This window comes from Psittacula echo, assembly GCF_963264785.1.
Source record: "Psittacula echo genome assembly, chromosome: 1".
NCBI lineage: Eukaryota > Metazoa > Chordata > Aves > Psittaciformes > Psittacidae > Psittacula > Psittacula echo.
In genome coordinates, this window is record NC_137735.1 from 126,632,309 (window position 1) to 126,657,781 (window position 25,473).

Consider the following 25,473-nt stretch of genomic DNA (forward strand, 5'->3'; position numbering starts at 1 on the left):
TGAATGCATTCTTGTACACTTTAATCATCCATGAAGGTCATAGAGTCTTTCTATAGCTGACTGACTCACATGTGCCCAAGTGCATGTAAGAGCTCAGCAAGAGGATCTTGGACGAAAGCCAGACCTCACAGATGGAGCATTTCTCACTCTTGTGTTGGTGCTTCCTACAGAAGTGGTTAAATCAGCTCCAAATCAGCTGATCTCGTTTGAGAAATTAGTTCTTCCTGCAAAAAGAAGTGTAAATCTGTCACGTAGCTGAGACAAACCAGTTTAGTCATATTACTCACCCGCCTCCAGAGTAGCTTTGCCAGTCTGAACTGTAGACGCCAGCGGAGTGCCCTGGCCTCACCTCAGCACCTGGTACAGCATTTCATCCTCAGTGATGCAGCTCTTACATGATCGTCCGACGGTACCTACACATGCAAACAGAACTTGTAGGAAATGCAGTATCTAGTCCAGGATGATGTCCAGCACTCAAAACTTATGATAGCAGACTGAGAAACTTACCCTTTTATTGCACTAGGTTTTGTCTTGGTTTCTCATAGTTAAAGGTTTGGCTTCCTTCCTTCTTGCTTGTATGGCAAGACTTGTAGCATCTCTTCTGTACAGTTTTCAGAGACATTAGTGATTTTCAACACCTATCTAAGCATCCAGCCTTTTTCTGCCTCTTGTTCAGCTTTTGGCCTCATCAGCTTCCTGTGGTAAAAAGGTCTGCAGATTAATTGCAGTGTGTGAAAGACTGCTTTCTCTTATAAATTTTGATTTTTTTTTTTTGTGTTTTAATGAACATTAACTCAAAAATCAGTATGGGGAGAGACCATACAGCTGTCTTAACTAGATTAATCCTACATTTCCCATTAGTGTTACTTCTGTGTTTGATGTCTTTCATAGATCTCATAACATGCATAAATTTTTAAATGTGTATGTTTTCATGAAAAATTGATCAAGAGCCAAATGGTTCTTTAATGCTGAATGAGAAATGCATAAATCCAGGAAATATTATGCTTACTTTAAACAAGGTTTTCAATAAAAGATGTGGGTTTTTTTTCTGTAGTAAAAATGTGAGTTGTACAATGCCATATCTTGAAAAGTAGTATCCAGATATACAAAGCTTTCCTGGTCTCATCAGGACTGAAGTGATCAAAGTATCCCATCTCATTCCTATCACTTTTCCTTAATGTTTATACAGAATCAGTTTCAAGTTATTTTTCTCACCACCCCAATACTCTTTGGACAAACACACTTAAATTTTCACCAGCTACATGTGAAATTTGGAACTGCTGGGCAGATTTGCATATCCTGCAACCTCGTGTCTCCTCCCTAGAAAATGGATGACTTAAACAGTGCATGTTCCAGGTCCAGAGCATTTCTCAATGCTTTTCACTGGTTCTTGTAAACTCAAGCATATACCTGTAATTTTTCTACTATTCCAGGTGGTTTTCATAGAATCATGGAATAGTTAGGGTTGGAAAGGACCTTAAGATCATCTAGTTCCAACCCCCCTGCCATGGGCAGGGACACCTCACACTAAACCATGTCACCCAAGGCTCTGACCAACCTGGACTTGAACACCGCCAAGGATGGAGCATTCACAACTTCCCTGGGCAACCCATTCCAGTGCCTCACCACCCTCACAGTAAAGAACTTCCTCCTTATATCCAATCTAAACTTCCCCTGTTTAAGTTTGAACCCATTACCCCTTGTCCTGTCACTACAGTCCCTGATGAATAGTCCATCCCCAGCATCCTTGTAGGCCCCCTTCAGATACTGGAAGGCTGCTATGAGGTCTCCATGCAGCCTTCTCTTCTCCAGGCTGAACAGCCCCAACTTTCTCAGCCTGTCTCCATACAGGAGGTGCTGCAGTCCCCTGATCATCCTCGTGGCCCTCCTCTGGACTTGTTCCAACACTTCCATGTCCTTTTTATGTTGAGGACACCAGAACTGCACACAATACTCCAAGTGAGGTCTCACGAGAGCAGAGTAGAGGGGCAGGATCACCTCCTTCGACCTGCACAGTTTTCAGTGTACTTTTGTAGAATAGGCAAGAATCCACCTTGCAATTTTTTCTATAGGTGGTCCCTGACCTTAGAAATACTTAAGTGCGCCAAGATTTATATTTTCAGTCACATTGTGTTTTAGCAGAAATATGTTATGTATAAAATTTTGACTAGGTCACTGCAGGCAACTGACGTAAATGGGAGAGGAGGGAATGCCACCATGGGCATCAGTTTGGTTTAGGGCAAAGTGCCTTTGGAATGGCAGTTGTCTTGGCAAAATGCTTTGTTCTAGTTGCCTAACACTGGCTGAGGACATGCAGTTCCCATTTGATTCATGGACTACATGAGACACTGAACTTGCTGTGACACATGACACATAATGAAAAAATAAAAGCCAAAGTCTCCTATGAATGTGTATTAGGTACCTGAGCCAGCCAAAGGGGCTAACATGATGCCCAGTGCAGCTGTGATCTCAATCACTGAACAGCAACAGGGAGGCAAATCCAATGTGTTTAGGGGAAGAAAACAGAAAATGCAGGTATTTTCACAATTTGTTGCCAAATATTTTGTACTCCTGTACCCAAACTGCACAAATACAGCCGCAACACTTTCACCTTCACTCCTGATAAATACATCCTATTTGGTTGTGCAACTGAGGCTGTCTGATGAAGGTGACAAGATGGAACACAGTGACACTAATGAACTGCAGACATTGTTAATGTACAGGCAGCAGAGCAGGGTGCTCAGATGAAGGGACCCACAGCCCGACCACGTTCCAGTATTTGCTTTAACACAAAAAACATTTTATAGCATTTTTGGTGACTTTCTTATAAATAAATAAGTGGAGCACAGGCAGGTAAGGCAACTCTTTTCTGAGCTTTCTCTTTTGTTTGGCCTAAGTAAATGGGAGTGATCATTTTTCTTTTCATTTTTGGAGTAGACTTTCTTTGGGTTTAGCACAAAAATAGAACTTATTATGCAATGGCTCTTAAATATGTAAAGTTCCTAGTGTGTATAATTTGCGGATTTACTTTTAATCTTTGTTTGTAAGAATATTGTGAAGACTTTAACCTTCCTCTTTCTTGCTTATTTTTCTTCCGGTATACTCAGGTTAGCTGGGAGTTTCAGAAAACATCTGTGGTGGTGGGGTCAGGAGGAGTTTAGAGGGCAGTAACCGGTGTTTAGAAGAGGAATGATATATTGGAGGGTCATTGCAGAAAGGATATCACTGATGATAAGGAGAAGAAAGGGAGGCATCTCTGAATGCTTCTTGAGAGGCAGAATTTGACTTGCAAATTATAATTTATTGTAATATCCTAAAGATATTATTTCAGAAACTGTGTTACACATTCATCCCTTTCATGTTGGGTTTTTTTTTCACCTTTTTTCTTTAACTTAAAAATCTTTATCAGAAAGTCCCTGTAGGGTCTCAGGTGTGAATGAACGGCCTTTGGAGTTTTTCTGTGTTGAGTTTCCTTTCCTGGAACTCTTGTCTTCCCAAGTTTTCCACTACAAGCAGAAAACTCCTTGCCTTCAAACTACTATTTTGCTTGGATCACATAAACCTGGAAACTATCGCTGCAGCTGCAATATCCAGGTCCGTAACTGCTCAGGGAAATGGGTTCTCCAGGGTGTTCACCTCGAGGCTCAACAAGTTGCTATTGCCAACAGCAGTAGTGGATTCAAAACTGTGAACTCTTGTGGGAGCAGGTTGCAATCCATGATAAACACTGCAGATGAGCAAAGGGTAACTTATTAGTGCTGTCTAACTGGGATGCTTCAGCCCTTTCTTTTCCAAAGCAAAAGGAGCAAGTAGAGGAACACGGTAAGACATAACTTGTGTATCTATGCTAATGCTTTGTTTTATTTATATCTATGGATTTACTTTGCAGGGGTTAGTTTCACGTTTTATCACAGGTGGTGTTAGAATACATAATGATTTTGTCTGTATGATTATAACCTGTAAATGGCTGGACAGGTTTCCATTCTGAGAGTGATTCTTTTAATGGTAGTTTATATTGTTCGTCTAATGTACAGTCATTGTTGCATTTGTAATTCATCCTTTATCAGTTTTCTATGCAAATCTCTTACCTTTATGGACTGTAGTCAGCACAGTATCAAAGCATGCCATGAGAATGGCACAATAATATTAAATCTTGAAATTTTATTAATGTTTTAGAAGTTTTCTACTGATAGGAATCATTAGGACTTTATTTTTTTTCTTTTTCTTTTTTTGAGTAACTTTTCTCAACAAAAATTGTCATAGTTAAGAATTTGCAAAGGCAATTTTGTACAAGACCCTCAGGTCAGACTTTAATTACAGTCACCTTTGGGAGTGCACATGCCAGGGTTGAGAATATAATGCCCCCAAGCGTTGCCTTCATCCCAGATCTTGATAGTGTCAGTCTGATAAAATTCATGTAATTGAGGAGACTCATTACCTTTTAGTGCTGAGTAGGCATAAATTAGTATGGAACTTGTCAGAAGGAACTTGGGAAAAGGGTATAATTTTGCCCTGTTCCTTTCATTTTCCATAAGCACCCAGAGTTGGCCACAGGATAATGAACTTGATGTGTGTCTAACCTGGTCTACTCCTGCTTTATGCTTTTATGAATCCAGTACAAACAATGGGGTAATAGAGAGCACAGAGCACATTCGTGATGTGCTACTCACTCTAAATCAGATGCTCTTGGGTTATCATCAGGCATTTTTATACATTATCTTTCACTGACTGAGTTAGAAATCCCATCCCTAAAGTGACAGAATCTGGACTGCTACCTTTGCTCTTATAGGAAGACGCAAATGCATTCTCTCATGCTGCCTCATGTAGAAAAAGGTGGCCTATGTTACTCTTACTTAATTTTTACTATAATTGCCAAGTTCCTAAATTTCACACTAACACCAGCAGTTAAGAAGTAGATCCCTTCGGTTGGCAGCAAGGCAAGTTTCTCATAAAAAATCTGACCTTTTTCTTCCTCAGATACTTCTTGTTTTTCAGTTTTCTTTTATGAACAGTCACAAAAAAATCTCTAATGCTACACAAGAAGCACCTTGAGATGAGGCTTAAGGACAAATTTCTTCCCACCCACTTAGGAGGTTTCCTAAAAGGGTCCTGAAATCTCCAGTTGCAATGCCACATGAGCTCACAGCAGGCTAAGTCCAGACCCACAAAGCAAGTCCTGTGGTCTTCAGGCTTCACCTAGAAGCACCAAGGGCAAGATAGTTGTTACAGACACACACACACACACACACACACTGTGCAGCCTTTTATGACTATTTGTTATAGGACACAGTGGGCCAAATTCAGACCTAGTAGAAGAAAATGTGGCTTTCTTGAAGGTAATGGAGTTTATTCATGCATTTTATTGTGCCTGGATATGATGAACCGTGATCCCAGTATACTAAATCTGTAAGAATTTATTACCTCCTTATAGGCTCTTAAAGATCTTCTTTTTCATCTGAAGATAGGTATTTTTCTCGCTGTTTCATTTCTGTGTCTTTATCAGTGAGCTCTTAACACACTATTTAACAACATCTCCATTAATGTGATCTGCTCCCTGGCTCGAGTATGTTTAAGTGAATGTATTTTGATTTTATGCCTGCTAATTTTGCTCAGTAACAACAGTTAGCATTATCCCCATAACTCAGGGTCACTGACTAAGACAAGCAGTTTAGCACTCTTCATACCATCCTGATGGATCTCTAGGGACACTCACGGCAGCCTTCCTATATTAGCAACAACTCCCTTTCTCATTTACCCAGGATCCTCAGAGTAAGCTGTCAAATTTCAGTGTAGTGACTGCTTCAAACCAATTCTTGTCTGATGTATTGCTCAGGTATGTTGTGGCTGGAGCAAGCCAGTCTGGGAACAGAAAAGATGGTGCTCAGATCTGTGTGTCCCCTCTCAAGACATTTTTGTGTTTCAGTAGAAAAGCTGGATCAGTTTTGTAACCAGTCAGGTTGTCTGTCCAGGTCAAGAAGAAGCAACAAGAAGAAGTTTTTTCGTTTTGAAAATGCCAGGGTAGGAAGGGTAATCTAAAATGAAGAATTCTGTAATACTTTGAATTAAACCTCAGCTGTGTGGTAAGAGCAGATCTCAGTTGATGTGTCAAGACCTGACAATTCCATTAGTGTAAAAAAATGACAAGATGGAAAAAAAATTAAAAACAGGACTGAAAGAAAAATCAGATTGGCAGTGGAAAAAGAAAGCAAATCTTTTATGGGTTCACATCATAACTTACAAACCCTTACTGATAAAGAGCAACAGTCAAACTGTGTGATGCTGCTTTTCTTTGAATAAAAAGTTGCCTTCCTTTCTGGGCCATAGCCATATTCCCAGTGTGATGTCTGACACATGGGTATTTAATTCACTTTATGCAGTTATTGTTAGGAAAGAATTCTTGCTTGGATCCTCAAAGCAGCAAGGTGGCCTATGGCTCTAAATAGGAAGCTTAAAATAATCTTTTTCAGCTCAAGTCAACTGGCTCAATCAGAACTTACTGACTTCCTAAGTCAGAAGTTGCCAGAAACATTGGAAGCCTTCTGGGACCATCTGACATACTCCTCTTCCCTCTCTTCTCCACTACATTTTGTCTGCAAAGGAGATACGGATGCGAATGAAGGGATCCCAAAGTACCACATGGAAGTACTGGCCACCAATACATAAAGTACATAAAGACCCCACACCTGGGTCTTTTTGGAAAGAGAAGATTTGAATCTAAATAATTTCCTGGGTAAAATTCCACCGACTTCACAGGAAGGATCTGAACTTGAGAAAACATTTAAATTTCACTATGATGCTAACAGAGGGAAAGAAAATGCTTCAGTCTCTGCTGAAAATTATCACAGAACCATAGAATCATAAGATAGTTTGGGTTGGAAGGGACCAACCTCCTGCCATAGGCAGAGACACCTTCACTGTCGACCAGGTTGCTCAAAACCCCATCCAACCTGGCCTTGAACGCTGCCAGGGATGGGGCAGATGCAACTTCTCTGGACACCCTGTGCCAGTGCCTCACCACCCTCACAGTGAAGAATTTCTTCCAAATATCAAATCTAAATCTCTCTTCTGTCAGTTTAAAGCCATTCCGTCTTGTCCTATCACTACATGACCTTGTAAGAAGTCCTTCTCCAGCTTTTTTATTGGCCCTCTGCAGGCACTGGAAGCTTCTCTAAGGTCTCCCTGGAGCCTTCTCTCCTCCAAGCTGAACAACCTCAACTCTCTCAGCCTGTGTTCATAGGAGAGGGATTCCAGCCCTTTGATCATCTTCATGACTGTTCTCTGGACTTGCTTGAGCAGGTCCATGTACTTCTTGTTTTGGGGCCTCAGAGGTGAATGTAGTACTCCAGGTGGGGTCTCACAACAATGGAATAGAGGGGCAGGATCACCTCCTTCCACCTGCTGCTCACGCTCCTTTTGATGCAGCCCAGGATACGGTTGGCTTTCTGGGCTGCGAGCGCACACTGAAGCTGGCTCATGTTCATTTTCTCATCGACCAACACCCCCAAGTCCTTCTCTGCAGGGCTGCTCTGAATCTCTTCTCTGCCCAACCTGTAGCAGTGCCTGGGATTGCTCCGACCCAGGTGTAGGACCTTGCACTTGGCATGGTTAAACTTCATCAGGTTGGCATCAGCCCACCTCACAAGCGTGTCAAGGTCCCTCTGGATGGCATCCCTTCCCTCCAGCGTATCAACCGAACCACACAGCTTGGTGTCATTGGCAAACTTGTTCAGAGTGCACTCAATCTCACTGTCACCAACAACGATGTTAAATAGTGCCGGTCCTAATACTGACCCCTGAGGAACACCACTCATCATTGTAGCCTTCTCTGACTCACATGAGGAAGTTTTAGGAAATTCAAGCATGTGGAATCATAGAATTATAGAATAATTAGGGTTGGAAAGGACCTTAAGATTATTGAGTTCCAGAATGTTTCTTTTTTGATCTCAGAAACAGCTAATCAAAATTAAAATCCTATAATTTCACCATGTCTGACTCATTCTTCACCTGCAGGGAGAAATGCTAAGATAATATTCAAAGCAAATCTTCATTGTGTAAACCCAACATCTCATTCTTTAAAGGTGAATTGATGTCTAATGCTTGACTTTTTAATGTAGCAATTTTTAATGTAATAATTGTGTTCACTTGAACACTATGTCTTGCCCAGGGAATTTAGCCAAAACCCTCTGGAAACTCTTTTGAATGTAGTTGAGGAAAGGTGGTACTTTGCGAACGAGAAGCATTTAAGATGCTTAAATTTTCCTTTGGACTTGTTCCTTACTTCAATGCAATACACTGCACGGATTATCATTCTCGGAAAAAACCAATTAACAAACAGTCGCGGAGATCAGTCATCTTGAGAACTGAGTGTGCTGAGCAAGGATTTCATTTGAACTGGTTTTATTTTTCAGACACTGCAAATGGATGTAAACAAGCTGAATATCACGTTGCTCCGGATATTTCGCCAAGGAGTGGCAGCAGCACTAGGACTGTTACCTCAGCAAGTTCATATCAACAGACTCATTGTAAGTACCAAAGGGCTATGTACAATAAAATGTATCAGGTTACTTTGAATTCTCTTAAATTTATTTTCCTGTCACTATGGAAAAGTGCAATAAAATAGGATGGAAAAATACTTTTTTCTAATGTTTTAACTGCACTACAGAAAAATAGATCTCCATTACAAAAGGATTTAAATTTTCTCTTGAAAGGAAAGCATTCTCAGTTGCAATCCGGAAAAAAATTAAATCAGATAAACTTCTTTTGTGTCATGTTCATAAGCAGATTGCTTATCCCTTAGTTTTCATTCCAGTGCAGTTTGACATCACATTCACTGAGAAACCTTTATCATGGGGCTTTTTTTCTCAAAGGTGGAATATTGCTCAAAAAAGTATATGTGATTCTGCCTTTCAAAGGCATCTTCACAATCTATCCTCATTGTGCCCTCACAATGTTAATATTCGTGTTCTTAAATACAGCTGTAACAATGCATGCTCAAAAATTATCTTGCAGACTATGGTATCATATTTGCAAAAGATGGCGAAAAATTTGCTTCTAGCAAGAACGACTTTTGAAAGCAATTGCCATTATGTGGTTTTCTGTTAAGAGCATGGATTCTTAACACTGTTGGTTTTTTATGACAGTTTTGCCATGAATCAAAAAAAACCCAACATCATGTTTGTATTTCATTCAATTCACATTGTAGAGGGAAGAAGAGTTATTTTAGTTTATTCTGCATGCAGGTTGAATATTAGGAAAGAAAACTGACAGCTTCAGCATAAAAGTATTTCCTGCCTCAATACCTTGGTAGGATTTTATACATCAAAAAGGATTATAAAATTGCTTCAAATAATATCTCTGTGAGAAAGGATCACACAAGAAATACAGCAGAAAAGATCAATAGGAACGCAATGCAGCCCTTTTCATGTTTGCAAGGGACGTCACTCACCTGTGACAAGTGATGATAAATCTCTTTTGTCCCTTCCATTAACCAGAATGAAAGGTTGAAAGACATATTCACAGAAAAGCACAATTAAATGAGAAATGTTCCAGAGTTTGGGATGTGTATTTCAACACACAAAGTCACTTTCTTACTATGCTCTGTGGAAGATATGTAGCTAAGCAGAAGAAAAATGTTGTTTATTTTCCTGCTGGCTCCATAGATTTTCTCCTCTAATTTGTAATTTAAGGGAAAAGATACTGTCATTTTTCACCTGCATATAGCTTAGAATACACTAAATACCATTAATTAATTAGTCTTAACATCTGTAAAGTCTGCTATGAGTTAATATTTTAGTGATATAAGAAAGAAAGCAAATTTTGCCCTCTTTGCTCTAAAAATCACAGTCAAAATTCACAAGGAAGAAAAATATCTTAGAAGACATTATTCCCACTTTGCATCCAGCATGAGGCAGTTCCTCTCATGCAGAGTGCTGGCAAGCAAGCAGTGAACATCAAAATTCATCTCACCTTACTTCAACGTAGTCTCAACTACTCAACTAGGCTCCCTGTAAAAGCAATATAGAGAAGGGTAACTGCTTGAGGAGAAGCATCGAGATCCTGATTGTTTTAGGGTGGATTAAATCATTCCCTAGAGGTGCCAGTCTCTCTCCGCTGACTTTCAAGGTAGTTCAGATGACTGAAGTGAGGTAAGCTGATTCCATCCCAAGTGAGCAGCTCTCAAGAGTGATGAAGAACCTAGCAGCCACGATGCAGTTGGGCACGAGGAGAGCAGAGGGCCTGCTAGCCCCTCATGTGTAACAACACAGTGTGCCAGGAAATATTCACTGGGCATTTCCAGTGTCTCCTTAACCTTTCCAGTAAATCCTCCTCCCATAAAGGCCTTTTAATGAGCAGAGGAACTCCTAAAAAGAGGAGGCACAAAACACCAGCTGTGTTGGGGCCCCACCAAGCCTTGCCTTGTGCCTGCCAGCTACACCCAGAACCAGCCACCTACCCACATCAGAGACTGCGTAGGACTGCAGCCTCAAATCAGCTTCTTCAGCTGACAAAAGTCTCTACCTTGAACTGATGGTCCAGACCTGTAGATCTGTTTTCCTTTCTTATAAGATTATCTTGCTGATCTGTGTAGTCCCACCAGTAGCTAAAGTCCTTACCAATCTTATCAAGTAGATAGGCCAGCAGCACATGTGAGAGCACAGAGGGCAGATTTAGGGTAAACATGTTTGAAAGTGTCTCTTTCTGTGCAAATCTACTCTGAATGCAAAGCTAGGTATTCTAAAAATAGCAAAAGATGTCTTTTTCTTCACTTCAGAAAAGATAATGATGCACATTCAAGGTGAAGGGAAGGAGGTGGAGAAATTATCCTAATTTGAACTGATCTCTCCCATCCCATAATGATGAATGACAAATAGCCAGACTGGTTCTTGCCTGTGCAGGCAGCAACGCAGGTAGCTCCATGCTTACTTTTTGTGTGTGGAATCTCTGAGGTCTGGACTCTACATCACAGCCTCAGCGAAGTTGGCCATAGCCCTGGGAAACCCAGGTTCCAACACCCTCTTTTGGACATCAGCATTGTCTGGACCACTGGTCTAGGTGTTGTTCTAGGCTATCATGACCAGAGTAACCCTCTGGCAGTCTCTACTTTTGCTCCCTCACAGCAGAGTGATATCTCCAGTACAGCACCCCTTGGGCTACCAGGACTGCATCAAAAACACCTGGGCAGGAATTAATAGAGGGGAGAATAGGAATTCTCAGCTTACCTATTAAATGTAAACACAACTTTTCTGGTCCTTTCATCTTGTTGTGCCTTTTTAAGGAGTTGCACTGCAGTTGATTAAAAGACTTTATTCTTCATTGTGGTATATCAGTGTTTTGGCATGGGATTAGAAAGCACTGCGAGAATACCACACTACTATATTAAGCATTCCTGTTTAAAGACAACCTTCTAAAATAAGGTTGCATTTCAGGTCAGATCAGACAACTGTCTGCTAAAACCCCTGCTGGCACGTTGCCCTTGACACCGTCCCGTAGCTCCTGCCCTCATAGTGTTACATTGACCTGTCTCATTTAATGGTACTAGACTTAGGAAGAGGGTATCTTGGCAATAGTGAATGGGGCAAAGTGCATGTGCCCGCATATGGTATTTGCATCTTCTTGCACAGTCAACTGGGATTTAAGGAGTCAGGGGATAGGTATACTCTCCTCACAGAGCAGGTTGCAGTCTTTATATTCTATACTTTTGTTTAAAGAATTATAGATACAATCTATAGACAGCAGAGATTATCTAATCTCAGGCCCTTCTTATGATTCTGTATTGTTTTTCCCTAGGGAAAGAAGAACTGTGTGGAATTGTTTGTGTCCCCACTGAATAGAAAGCCAGGAATTTCTGATGCTCTCCCATCTGAAGAAGTGCTGCGTTCCCTTAATATCAACATTTTGCATCAGAGTTTATCCCAGTTTGGAATAACAGAGGTCTCCCCTGAGGTTGGTTATCAATTTGCTAATTGATTAGGCAACAACAGGTTAGGCAGTTATTACATCGCTGGTAATTTTCAGTCTGAGTTTCTTAAGCATGAGGGAGAAATCGTATAAGCTAAAATGGCATTACTGCTGGTATCACGTACATGGCCACATCACACTGCATTTTCTTTAGTGTCTTAAAAGCACTTACCTTATAAAGACCTGCAGTATTCAGTGTAAGGTATATTAACTTCAGACATGTTATCAAGAATCAGCATTTTCCATGGAAGCTCCCATATTGACAGAGAAGATGTCTGTGTCCAAAGTAATGGAAAGAAGGAGAGGTTCTGATGAGCTGTATTTCTCCGTATGGGTAAAGACTTCCTGTTTTTTTCACATCCAAACCTGTGCTTGAGCCATTGCTGAGTTAGTACTGGCTGTTATGTTCACTTGTATACCTACTGATTAGAAATGTTTTGCTCATTTGAAGTATTCTAATTTTGTTTAAGAATCTGGAAGATGTTTTTGGTACAAAAAAATAAAACATAAAACCAAAGCCAGTTTAATGCAGTTTTAGATGCCCTACTACAGCACTCTGCCACTATGAAAATAAGTGGATTCTCAGGCTTTAGCTGTTCTAATACAAAATGAAGCCAAGCAGCACTGTCCAGAAATCAAATCAAGTCTTTAAATTGCATATCAGTGACCTGAGCTAAGCTTCCTTTAGGTCAGAATTTCCTTTGTTACTGAAGCACATGACTCTGATGGTTGTGATAGATGCAATTATCTGTTCCAAGTAGTTCAGTTACAAATAACACTTCAGGTAGGCATAGGACAAGAACATACATGAATAATAGATGAATGGAGAAATGTCATCAAGCTGTGAAGAGATGCTGGAAAAAAAACCATTGCTGAACAGATCTCATCTGGAGTTAGATATATTTCAATAAGTTGGAGTGCTTAGGTATTTGAATTTTCTGTCTGGAAAAAAAAATGGAGACAACCAGATGGAATCATTTAGAAAGGGATTATTAGAATGGAAGTTGTGCAGACTCTAACTTCTAATATGACAAACCAGAGATTATTTTAATATTTCAGTTCTAGCAGATTATGCAGCTAGAAAATCACGCAGCTTTTCACTAATAGTTATTCCTTTTGGATTTCAATAAATTGTTTACATGTTTAAGACTTCACAGAAAACAACTACTAAAATGCAATATATAATCTTTACTTGCTTGGCTACTTACCAGTAATTTACTCTTCTCTCAACTTGCTCTAAGAACAAATCATTCCAAACAAAGTAACAGCAAAGAAAATCAAAACAGGCAGACCTTTGAAGGAAGAATAGTTACACAAAGCTTTAGATATCTTTAACACATTATTTTACACATTGTGTGGTTGTGTACTCAATCCTAATTAAATAATGAGCTAATAAATTGTGCACCCTTCCACTGAAGAGTCTGAATGCTTCACAACCACTATCGTATGTGCACTATCAGTGTATCTGTGCAGAAAGGAAACATTATCCACATCTTTCTAGGTGGGTGGCTGACACAGAGGTGTTAGGGCTGGAATTTGTCTTCTTTTTTAGCTGCCTATTTCAGTATGAGCTGCCAAAGGCTTGAAAGTCTACTAGTTCTCTCTACAGTAAAAACAAAGAGTTAGATTTGTCAGGCAGTTCATCTTATCTCAGATACCTCTCCTGAGATTGCTTGGTTGACTGTTTCTCACAAGGCTTAGCTTAAACTATACCCCCTCCAAAGGGCTAATGGTGGGGGAGATTACCCTGTCCTAAGAAACTTTACCAAGATTATATGGGAAAACCCACGTGTAAAACTGAAGCTCTCTGCTTAAATTCTCAGCCCGTGCAATGCCATAAACAGCAGAAGTCTCAGTGGATGTAGGTGACTGGAACTACATTACCATTCAGTCCAGTAATAATTTGCCAGTTCAAATCTGCTGATGCATTAAACATCCCTATATGCCTTTGCTGCAGGAACCACCAGAGTCCTTTGCTGCCTGGTGTAGAATAGGATGTACCGGTGGGAATGTAAAAAATTAGTTTAATGGAGTCATTGCCATTTCAGGAATCAGGGGCAATGGCAGTACCTTCCATATGTCCTCTCTTCCAATGGCCTATTGTAGTTGTAGCATTTGCTTTTTTATTATGGTCTTAAGTTTGTGTCTGAAGTAGGGTTTAGGGTTGTATTCTGCTTCACGGTGTGTGTCAGGGCCAAGAGCAGACTTCCCCAGAACAAACTACTGAATTGGTGCTTGTTTGTGGGATCACATTCAATGACTCAGGCAGTCCATGCTATTGTAGTGTGGGAATCACAACTTCCTAATGGCTTTAAATTGTGCTTGGAGAAAAAAAGAAAATGCTACTGGATTTCAGAACTTAGTAAAGAGAACTTGAAGTGGTTTTGAATGACAAAAATAACTGAAGTTACAGTAAGTAAAAGAAGGGTTACTTTCTTTTGAGAGATAAGTTAACTGCCAGCTGGGAGATATGGCACTGAAGGAGAAATTTCCAGAACTCATGCCAAAATTATGCAATCTGAAAATGTGCTGTTACAGCCTCCTCGCACAAAGCTTCAGTTGGTTGCCTTTGAAGTGTGTGATATTAACTTCTTAGAGAAGAAATCAAAGGAAGCAGTCATGCACTTAAAGCATACAGAAACCGTAAGTCATTGTAAGGACAACTGATCAAAACCAATAGCTTAGAAATTACAACAGCCTAGACCGAGAGGGGCTCCTGGGAGCAAAGCAGAGCACAAGCACGTGCTCCTGCCATCAGGCAAGGCAGAGGTAACATCACATCTGCACAGGTCCACCCAGAGCAGGTCAGGAGCCCTGCAGGCCTCCCAGATTTGCCATGAAATCACAACACTGAATTGCACATGCGTGTAAGGTACAGTCTTTGGGGAGGCTTTGTCATGGGACACACCAAGTGGCTCTTATCCACTGTCCTGGGAGAACACTGGATCAGTGTCTGAGAGGTCATGCACATTCCTGCATGTTTTCAGTGTGAGTGGAAGACTTTCCTAACCTGCCTTAGATGGCACAGTTAAAATAGAATAAAAAAAAACCCAAAGTGAAGTTCAGGTCAGATATAAGGAAGAAATTCTTTACTGTGAGGGTCGTGAGGCACTGGAATGGGTTGCCCAAAGAAGCTGTGAATGCTCCATCCCTGGCTGTGCTCAAGGCCAGGTTGGACAGAGCCTTGGGTGACATTTTCTAGTGTGAGGTGTCCCTGCCCATGGCAGGGGGTTGGAACTGGATGATCTTAAGGTCCTTTCCAGCCCTAGCCATTCTATGATTCTACGAGTCTATGATCTTAAGTTGGAGCTTAATCTGAGTTTATCTTCCTTTCCTCTGATGGCCATGGTACATTCCCACTCCTGAAAAACTATCCAAAAGTCTTAGTGGATTCTCAAGCAGGAAGAGGTTCCCAACTGAGTGAGGGAAGTGTGGAGTAGCATCAGTCAGTTGAGCCACAGAAAGCACATCTTCATGTGGGAGGCTTATTGCCCATGGTCATGGACAGGAGTCCTCTCAATGGGGTAATGACTTTAAACTGAAAAATGGTAGGTTTAGATTAGATATTAGGGAAAAATTCTTCACTATGAAGGTGGTGAGGCACAGGAACAAGTTGCCCAGTGAAGCTGTGGCTTCCCCATCCCTGGCTTCCTCATCCCTTCCTTCCCTCTGGACAGGGCTTGGAGCAACCTGGGCTCATGGAAAGTGTCCCTACCCATGGCAGGGGGGCTGGAACTAAAAGGTCTTTAAGGTCCCTTCCAACCCAAACCTTTCTATGGTTCTATGATTAGCCCATCCTGCAAGCTTGTTTCCTGGGTGCCAACAATTTGTAGTGATTGTGGCAGCTGCCATCCCTTTTATCAGTTTTCCCAATCCAAGGAACAAAGTTCTGAATGAGCAGCACTGATGTTTCAGAAAGCAATTCCTTATCATGGTTGTGAAATGACTCATTTACTGGAGGTCAAAGCCTCTTCTATCATTAGAGAGCAGCTTAAGCAATGATCCTGCTGTCCTGCGATTAGATCCGGGAGAGAGACTTCCTTGCTTAGGTGAAGGTACTACTAAAGTGTTTCAAAATGGTGTGTCAGATAAGTTTAAGTTGTGGCATACGTTTCTTTGAACTTTATTTTTAGAAAGACAAATCAGGGAATCTGAAAATACAGACGTCATAGAGATCAATTCTCTTAGTATTAACTCAGCGATGTGTACGAAGTCTTATAAAACATTTTAAGTTTTGTGACGCTAGTGAATTAGCTTTAATTTTAGTGCCTCATTTTGTCATTGAGTGAAAAAATCCTATTCATTCTTCATTTGGTTTTTAGTGTATCTGTCCTTTCAGTGGAGAGATGCAAAAAAACCAAATCCGTTTACTCACTTACAAAAGGTCAGCACAGCCAATTCCCCTTCAGCTCCTGTTTTATATCTGGATTTCCTCTTGAGAGATCTGAAACACCGGAAAGCCATCAGGTAACGCACCCAGGGTCAAACAGTTTATAGCTAATGGGCCAGAGCTGCAGCTGCTTCTGTCGCTGTGGGATTCCCATGGAGCTCAATTGGAGCAGTGCTGAGTGCGGAGCAGCTGCAGATTCAGGCTGTGAGCCAGTACTGGGACCTGCGTCCTGTGCCATAAGCACAGCAGAAGAACCTTGCTGTGCTGAGCTGGCAGATTGCATGGGGAGCTGCACCCTGCTGGAGTGGCAGCGCTGTTTGAATGTGTCCAGGAACAGTTTCTGCAGAAATATTTGGCAGGATTTCCAGTTTATCTTTGAAAGCCCTCACTAAACATCAGACTGACACTCATAAACCTTGTTAAGCTGTGATAACTGCAATACGTTTAAGCGCAGACCACAAAGCACTGCATGATTACACACACAGACAAATACACTAATTTTACAAGGTTTGTTTCTGTAATTTAGCAGAAGAGGGTGAAGGATTTATCTGGGTCTGTAACTTCCAAAGAAAACTCTTTCTTATGCTTTCAGTTCTAAAGCAGTCAACTCATGGTTATACACTTTGATATTTTTTTTAGCAATCAAGTCTCCATAAATTAACCCTTATACCAAATACTTCTTTAAATGTTTGAATTCTGGGGCAATATGATCTGTGAATTGTCATGCATCTGCACTGACTTTAACGTCCATTGTCCTGGCCCTTTTCAAAACAAGCAGGGCACAAACCTGTGCTGAAAGGAGGACCATGAAAACTCTATAGGGATTCAGCATGCAGCAGGTGTTTGTCAGCTTGTCCTCTGTTCCCCAGGCCATGATCTTCTCCTCAGCAAGCCTTTCTGCAGGCATTCAACTTCATAATGACTTCTGATGTTTGAGAGGCTGATGGACACAGGAAGTTTGCTTGACGTATTAACTCTTCAAAAGAGCAGGCTGATCAGTGGCTTGGCAGACGTTGGAGCATGTAGTACCCATGTAAAGGGCTAGAGGGTCCCTTCAGTTACACAGGTCCAGTGAGCAGCCACTCATCTCTAAAGAGAGGAACTCTTTCCTCTGTGGAAAACTCGAAGTCCTCTTACTCAGTGTCCCTAGAGAGAAAAAAAAGGCCACCTTGAGACAGAAGACAGCTCACTAATTAAACAAGAGTTTAATTAAAGCCATTAGGGAATTTCAGCAAAAGGGAAACACCAAGACATTGAATATTTACGGTGGAAACCAGAACTTAATGAAAGTAGTTTTTACTCAGTCTGAGAACTGTACTGAAAATACACAATTAAGAAAAGCACATACCCAAAAAGTGGGAGAGCGATATCTACTGGACTGTGGTTGTGGAAGCACAAGATGCTATACTTTATTCTAAATAATATATTGCAGTTAGACTCAGGGTATATGTACCCTGTTTCTACTACCAAATCTCTGTTTGGGAACAGTGAAATTCTGGTCATTTAGTATCTCAGCCAAGTGATCACACTGCAGTAAAGCCAAAAATAAATGCTTTTAGTATTATTAATATTTCATAATCGCCAGGAGTTCTGGAAATATTAGTGTGCACAGCTGTTTTAGAAATGTACTGTCAGCAAGAGCCCAAAGATCATGAAATTACTTTAAGCAAACACAGAGTTGTAGATAGATGGATAGCGAGATTACTCCTGCATAAATCAGAATGTTTTACACATGCACATGTGTGTGTGCAGCCTAAAGGTGACAGTGTTGCAGCTTCCCGGCTCATGAAGGCAAACCAGCAAGTCACCTGCTCTTTGCTCCTGTGTCAAGTGTGAGCAGTCGGGAGGCTGGCTTTGTGGGCTGGAGATAAGCAGCGGGGAGAAGGAAGCAGGGTGAGCGGTTCCCGCAGCCTTTTTACCTAATGAGCTCGGTAGTTTCCAAGAAAGCCATGGGTCTTGTTTGCGTACCTTCACCCAGCCCATGACTCCTGGTGGAGGATTTTTCTCTCAGCAGCCACAGAGGAGGTCTTATATCACCTTGCGTGGCATTGGAGCCCCTGGATGGCATGCACGCACACAGACACAGGGAGTGCAGGCGAGGTGGGTATGCACATGGCAGCGTTCAAAGTGAGTGCCATATACTGTGGAATGTGAACTGTGACAAAGCTGAGAAGGATGATTAATGCCTGACAAGAGCTATTTAATCTGCACACGCTATTGTGTAACTTTCTCTTCCTCTTTCTGTTGTATTGGTTCAAAAAGAAAAACGTTTTGCAAGGCCAACATGAAGCAGACAAAATCTGGAGCAAAGAAGGATTTTATGCGGTTGTCATATTTCTCAGCATCTTTGTCATTCTAGTAACTTGTTTAATGGTAAGTTGCCTTTTTACCTTCTTTTGCTGTTCTTTACTTCATGCTTTTCTCAGTCTGAAGTGTAGAGTCACACATTCTTTACAGGAGAGGTGTTTTCTCAAGGCTGTTAAAAAACTCTGCTGCAAGGTAAGAGGTGGTTGTTCTCATAATGCTGTGGAGCCTAAGTTTGAAGAACCACATTTCTTGATATATTTTGAGTCCAACTGAAGAATGTAACTGGAAGGAAGCTGCAGAAATAAATAATGGGCTCTTAAATCTGCAAAGTGACTGTGTAGTGACATGAGTGATGACTTCTCAGTCTTCTTACCAAGGTCCCAGGATCCCTGAAGTCGCATTAGCTGCCTGTATTTCAGTTTTATTGGACAGTAAAAACAACACCACATTGATACAGTACTGTCAAGGCACAGTTGTTAGAGTGTATGTTGGTATTCATGTATTGAATATACAAATTTTACACCGAAATGACTAGTAAGTACATGAAGGAGTGATCAGATTTTTGAACAACTTTGCTGTTCACATTGTTCAGTGGCCAGGTTTCTGGGCATTGGACTTCTGATATGCTGAATATGACATGTGCAAGGATCACACAGAAGAAATGGAGAACACAGCACTACCACTGACTTTCATAGGGTAACTTTTGCATTTTTTCCAATGTTGTCACTTGTTTTCCTTCTCTGAACTGTATATTTCTTCTGGGATGCATGTGAGGGTTTACTGAATTCTGTGACAATTCTCAGCATTTATGAATACATAGTATCTTGGGGTCTTTTGAGATCTTTTGCTTTCTTTTGTTTTTCTTTAACCTAGATGGATTTACCACTTAGAACCTTAAGATGGAAAGAATGTTTGAACTGAAGATGTAACTAAACAATCACATTTATAACCAAATCTTATTTAAGGTTTTAAGGTCTCCCTGAGACTTTCTCCCTGATATTTTCCACTTATTTTCTCACAAAAATTATTGCTTCATTTTTCTACTGCCTAATCATTTCCATTTCTCCAGGCCATCTCACTCAAAAATGGGAGGGTAGCTCTAACAGTACTAACTTTTACTCAAACTTTCTACTTTGAAGAAGCTGGTATTTTGGTCATTACTGACTGCTTAACTGGAAGGGTATAGAAAATGCTGTCTGTCCGTGTCCTGGTACTACACAATATTTTCATTATTTATTTGGAATACATATACGGTATTGGGAATTGCAAGCGTTGTGGAGGACATTATCAGAACTTAAAATATTCTTAAGGTGCTGGAGAAAACATGGGCAATAGCAAGGATATTGCTGTGCAGGGACAAGAGCACTAATCATGTGCATCAATACAATGTAGGAAATACATGGCAAAGCAACAGTTGTGTAGGAAAGGATCCAGCAGTAGTGCAGAGCACACACTGAAGTAAATAAGTAACATCACATTGTTGCAAAAAAATACACCACTTGCCCTGGGATGTACAAATGAGTGTATGATCTCTGCATCCGGCATTCAACTTGATGACAAAGAAGAGCAAGGAGAAACATGATGGTTCTTAAACATGGAAAGATTTCAAAGGCTGTGGTGAGGAAGAATAATTTCTCCGCTGGGGTCTGGAAAAAAAAGCAATACTTTTGAAAGAATGATTTGGCTGACTCACTAGAAGAACTTTGTTATTGCATGCATGGGTCACTAGACCTTGGAGTGCATTGCTTGGGGAAGATCAGGAGTTTTCGCCCATTAAGATTTTAGGCAGGCATCTGTCAGGAATAGCTTGGGTGCAGCTGATCTGGAGTTATTGCAAAGATAAATACTAGTAGGCTCCTTGAACTCCCTTCATAATGGATTTCCTGTGATGCTATGGTCTTTTCTGCGGGCATTCCCCTTTCTGAGCCCTCCCAGGTCCAACCTCTATCTTTACATGTGTGACTGTTCAGACACTGTCCTAAATTTTGCCAGGATCTGCTAATACATCTGCAATCTATAAGGCTAAAAACTATCTCACGTTGTTTTTCGTCCCACTGTATGTGTTTGAATGTGGCAGATTTATGGAAAGTAGGAATTCAGTATTCCAAATTCAGCCACTGCAGTCTATCGGATCATTCGGCTTTAGTGTAAGGCATTAGGACTCATCCTAAGTAGCTTTGGCTGTAGCAACCATATGAAAGCACCAAAATGCGGCCTGTTTTCTAAAGTTACAGGGTAGTTACCTGTTTGTCCATAGGTGGCTATTTATGGTTTAGAAGGTCCAAAAGCAGAAAGCTTAGCCTGCATCTGCAGATAACTTGGAAGTGTCCTCAGAAGTGTGGAGCAGGAAGTACTTTTAATTGACGATTATGATGACCGACAGTGGCCAGTGTAAGACAGCTGAATTGTCAGTTATTGCTTAGTCCTCTGTAATTTCTACAGAAATTGTAAAACGTGCAGCCTTGGTCCCTTCCAATCTCTAACATACTGTGATCCTGTGTGAACTGGATTTTACAAATCACAATGCTTCCCTGCGCTGACAGTGCACTGTGCATTAACAGCTTTTAGGCTTCTTGATGCTTGGCTGGAATTTAACAAATACCTGGCCTCTATACATAAAAATCTACAGTGCAGAGTATTGCTGAACAGTGTAATACAGCAGCACATGAGATAAATTCAGCCTTGTAACCTTTACTTCTGAGGTCATTTTGTGTATTTACTCAGCTAGTCCTTGTCATGGTATGAGAACTTCTTCCATCCCAGAACTGATTTGTCATATGTGGAAGCCAGCACACAGCTCGTTGCTATCCTCATCATAGACTGACCATGGGCTCCGTTCTACTGGGAACATCATGTATAAAGTTTGCCAAATAAAGTGCTAAGTAGCAATGAATATTTTTAGTGCTTCTGTGTGCTGTCATTTTGATTTTACATAGATAGAGAAGTAACTGAGCCATCACCAAGTTTGCTAAACAACACAATATTTGACAGTGGGTTAAAATATTTGCTATCATATTTCTGTTTCAATAAACCAGTATATTTGCATATCCTTTAAAAAAAAAATGCACATATAAGTATCGAGTAGTCTGGAAGTATCGTCTTCAGATTATGTAATGTCTGTAGCAGGTTGTACTACGAGGGTTTTCTAAATGTTTTTCCGACTAAAAAAATAAATCAAAAAGTGGGATTTTTTTTTTTCATTTAAAATAATGAAAGATGTGAACTTTCTGCAACCTGACCTGTGACAGGTACACATGAATACACATGCACAATAGCTCTGCTCTTGCAGAGATACACACACAGCTTCACTCACATATTGAGAAGTACTTGTTACAGAGAGCACTTTAAATAAGAGTGAGCTGTCTTAATTTTCATAGTTTTTGAGAGATTTTACTATACAGTCCTGGGTGTCCTACATATCTCTAGGCAGATGCATTTTCATATCACAGCTCCTCATAAGCATTGCCAAGATCCTTGTTCTGGAAACATAGTTATCTCATTGGGATTTCCTGTCAATCTCTGAAGATGAATAAAAGCAGTTTCCACTGGCATTTTGAATGGGTATATAGGAGGTACTGGCCAAGTTAGGGTGTAACGTCAGCTTTCCTTTGCAGAAATCTGAGCGGAGATGCAAACAGTGAATGTCATGCTGTCAGCACCCTGTCATTCTTCCATATGAGTCAAAAAAGAGGCAGAAAGAAGACTTATTTTCCTTTTGGACTATGGCTTTGAACCCTAGGCTTAATATATGAAAAAATCACAGGTGACCCACCTTGTGTCCTGGAAAATAGTACTTTGTGGTGTTGCTCCATGCCTTTTGATTAGCGTCACAATGAATCTTCTGGGGTATCAGTAAAATGACGGTTTTCCTGATTTAGGGGGTTTGTATCTGCTTCCATCCACACTGACAGATGTGTTTAAACTGATTTGAAATATGAGTACAACTCAGTTGTTCCCTTTGCAGAGCTTGGCGATTGGTTGATCTTTTTGGCTATTTGTTTTGGTCTTTTGGGCCATTTCTGTTTGTTTGACTTTCACCTGGAATTCATTTAAAACATAATAGCCTTTACCACACTTCGCTTTTAGATCGAATGCTGTTCTTTAGCTTTTCTTCAACTTCTGCTGGTGGCAGGCTATCTTTTCTCCTCGGGTCTAATAACAGAGCATTGAAAAATATATGAAATAATACTTGTCCAGGTTTTAGAAGTAAAAATCATAATTCCCTGGGTCTCCAAGGGACAAAACTATGTCAAAATATATCAGTGACAAGAAGTCATGGTTAATATTGTCATCACCATGAATGTCTGAGCTGTATATCTGTGGGTTACCAGAAAAATAAGACCAAAGCAATCACTTGAGGAAAAAAAGAGTTAAAATATTTCAAGCTCCTATTTTATCTTTACTGATACCTGTATCCTTGCTTCACAGTAGGGCTGTCTTTCCTGCAGAATAATGGCAAAGAGCAGCTTATCTTATCCATGCAATTTAATTCTAAACTCTTCTGAATGAACAGATGGTTTACGTAGCTAAGTCTTGTTTAATGGATATATTGCTAATGACATTAGGTCGGTTCCCAGCTAAACCTCTAACGCTAATCCTTGAAGAAACAAACCCATCACAGATATCCAGTCTTCCATGGAAAGCTATGGAGTGATAGATCTTTATGCAGTGCTAGCAGGACAACAGCTGCCAAAGAGCAGCAGAAAAATGCTTTGGTCTAAGCTTTGTCTTTATGGCTTTACAAACCAGGATTCAGTTGGAATCCTTTGCATTAACAGATAAAGCAGAGTAGAAGGTATAAAGGTATAGAGGTGTCTGCAAACACCTTCAAAAAGCTGTGAAAGTGCCTTTCACCCACCTCCACACACAATTCTTATGTGTGGATAATTCTTGTGAGTTTCATAGGTTTTAAGGCACATTTTGAAAATGACACAACTACAGCTCAGAAATTGTTTTTTGCATTCCCCTCAAGAGAGATAAGATTTGTTAAATGCGCATAATACAGGCTCTTCTAGGATGATACTACAAAGCACACACTATGCACCAGCCCTCACCAAGCCAGTGTACAGCAACCTCAGTGTGGAGTTCAGTGGAAGAGGATCAGGACAAATTCTGAAAAGCTTTTGTTGCAGATATTTGACATCCAAGTTCATAAGCAATAGGTGGACAGAGAATCCTAGTACTACAGTATGATGAGACATCAATGTCTTCGTAATTGTAAAACACACTTTTCTGAACGGATGCTTTAATAGCTTCATAGGCCACACATTTGCTTCAGCTTTATTCCAGAACAGGAATTCTCTGAGAATATTGAGGGACATCCTTATCCTGAGGAGTATTTCAGAGTAGTAGCAGCAACCACTGAAAATGTAACTTAGTAAAGTCACTCTGTTCAGCCATCAGCTCTATGCAAAATCATAAAATCATAGAATCATAGAATAGTTAGGGTCGTAAAGGACCTCAAGATCATCAAGTTCCAACCCCACTGCCATGGGCAGGGACACCTCACACTAAACCAAGTCACCCAAGGCTCTGTCCAAACCGGCCTTGAACACTGCCAGGAATGGAGCATTCACCACTTCTGTGCCAGTGCCTCACCATCCTCACAGTAAAGAACTTCTTATATCTAACCTGAACTTCCCCTGTTTAAGTTTGAACCCATTACCCCTTGTCCTGTCACTACAGTCCCTGATGAAGAGTCCCTCCCCAGCATCCTTGTAGGCCCCCTTCAGATACTGGAAGGCTGCTATGAGGTCTCCACGCAGCCTTCTCTTCTCCAGGCTGAACAGCCCCAACTTTCTCAGCCTGTCTTCATACGGGAGGTGCTCCAGCCCCCTGATCATCCTCGTGGCCTCCTCTGGACTTGTTCCAACAGCTCCATATCCTTCTTATGTTGAGGACACCAGAACTGCACACAGTCCTACAAGTGGGGTTGAGTAAGATCTTTCAAGAACATCTGCTGTAAAACAAAATGAAGCTGCTATAACTTGAGACACGTATATATCATAGGCATCTATTTTATTTTGTGCCATTGTCTTATGTTAAAGTTCTTACAAATTTTTCTACAATTACTTTTTTAAACAGTATTTCCTTCTTCACAGTGTCTTCTCTGTTTTCCATTCTGTGGTTTTTGCTCCTTTATTAACACAACTGCTGGTATTACAAATAATTACTGGTCACAATAAGAACTCTTAAAATCCCTTCTGCCCATGTGTATACACTGTGGTTTATGCTATAGAAATGCTTACCCTTTAGTGGGAAATGCTGTATAACACAACTTGTGGCTTTCTTTCTAGAAATGGAAGCCATGTATAGCAATCTTATCCAGCTTTTGTGATACCTTCCTTACATTGTTTAGCAGGGAACTGAGATTGGATTTTCCTCTTTATTTCTGTAGATTCTGTATAGATTAAAGGAGAAGATCCAGCTGTCACTGAGACCAGAGAAGGAAAAGAAGCAGGAGATCCACCTCTCACCCCTTCCTCTGCCAACATCTCAGTCTAAGACCACCAGCAGCATGGTCCAGCCTGAACAGGCTCCAAAAGTTGTCAATGTTGTAGTGGACCCTCAAGGCCATTGTGTTCCTGAGCTCAAACCTCCCCTGTGTGCCAGTCCATCTCCTTTCAGAATGAAACCTGTGGGGCTTCAGGAAAGGTAGGATAGTGCCTGCCACATTCAGTATTTATTCTGCTTTGTTACACTCATGTTCCATGATTTCATATGTCTCTTCTGTCAATGAATGGGAGACTTTGTTATACAGACATCTGAGAAGTGAGATTTTGGTGTGTTAATATCTATCGCATGGGTATTCTCTCCTT

At 40.8% G+C, this 25,473-nt stretch overlaps 1 protein-coding gene across 1 annotated transcript in view; it reads left to right on the forward strand.

Moving 5' to 3' along the window:
• Positions 1-25,473, forward strand: part of PTPRR (protein tyrosine phosphatase receptor type R) — a gene marked incomplete at both ends in the record, with an annotated part of 140,777 nt that overhangs the window by 63,491 nt on the left and 51,813 nt on the right. Inside the window, 4 exon segments of the mRNA XM_080632167.1 lie at positions 8,409-8,522; positions 11,788-11,943; positions 18,611-18,721; positions 25,053-25,309. Of these exon segments, the coding sequence (XP_080488293.1) occupies positions 8,409-8,522; positions 11,788-11,943; positions 18,611-18,721; positions 25,053-25,309 (638 nt within the window).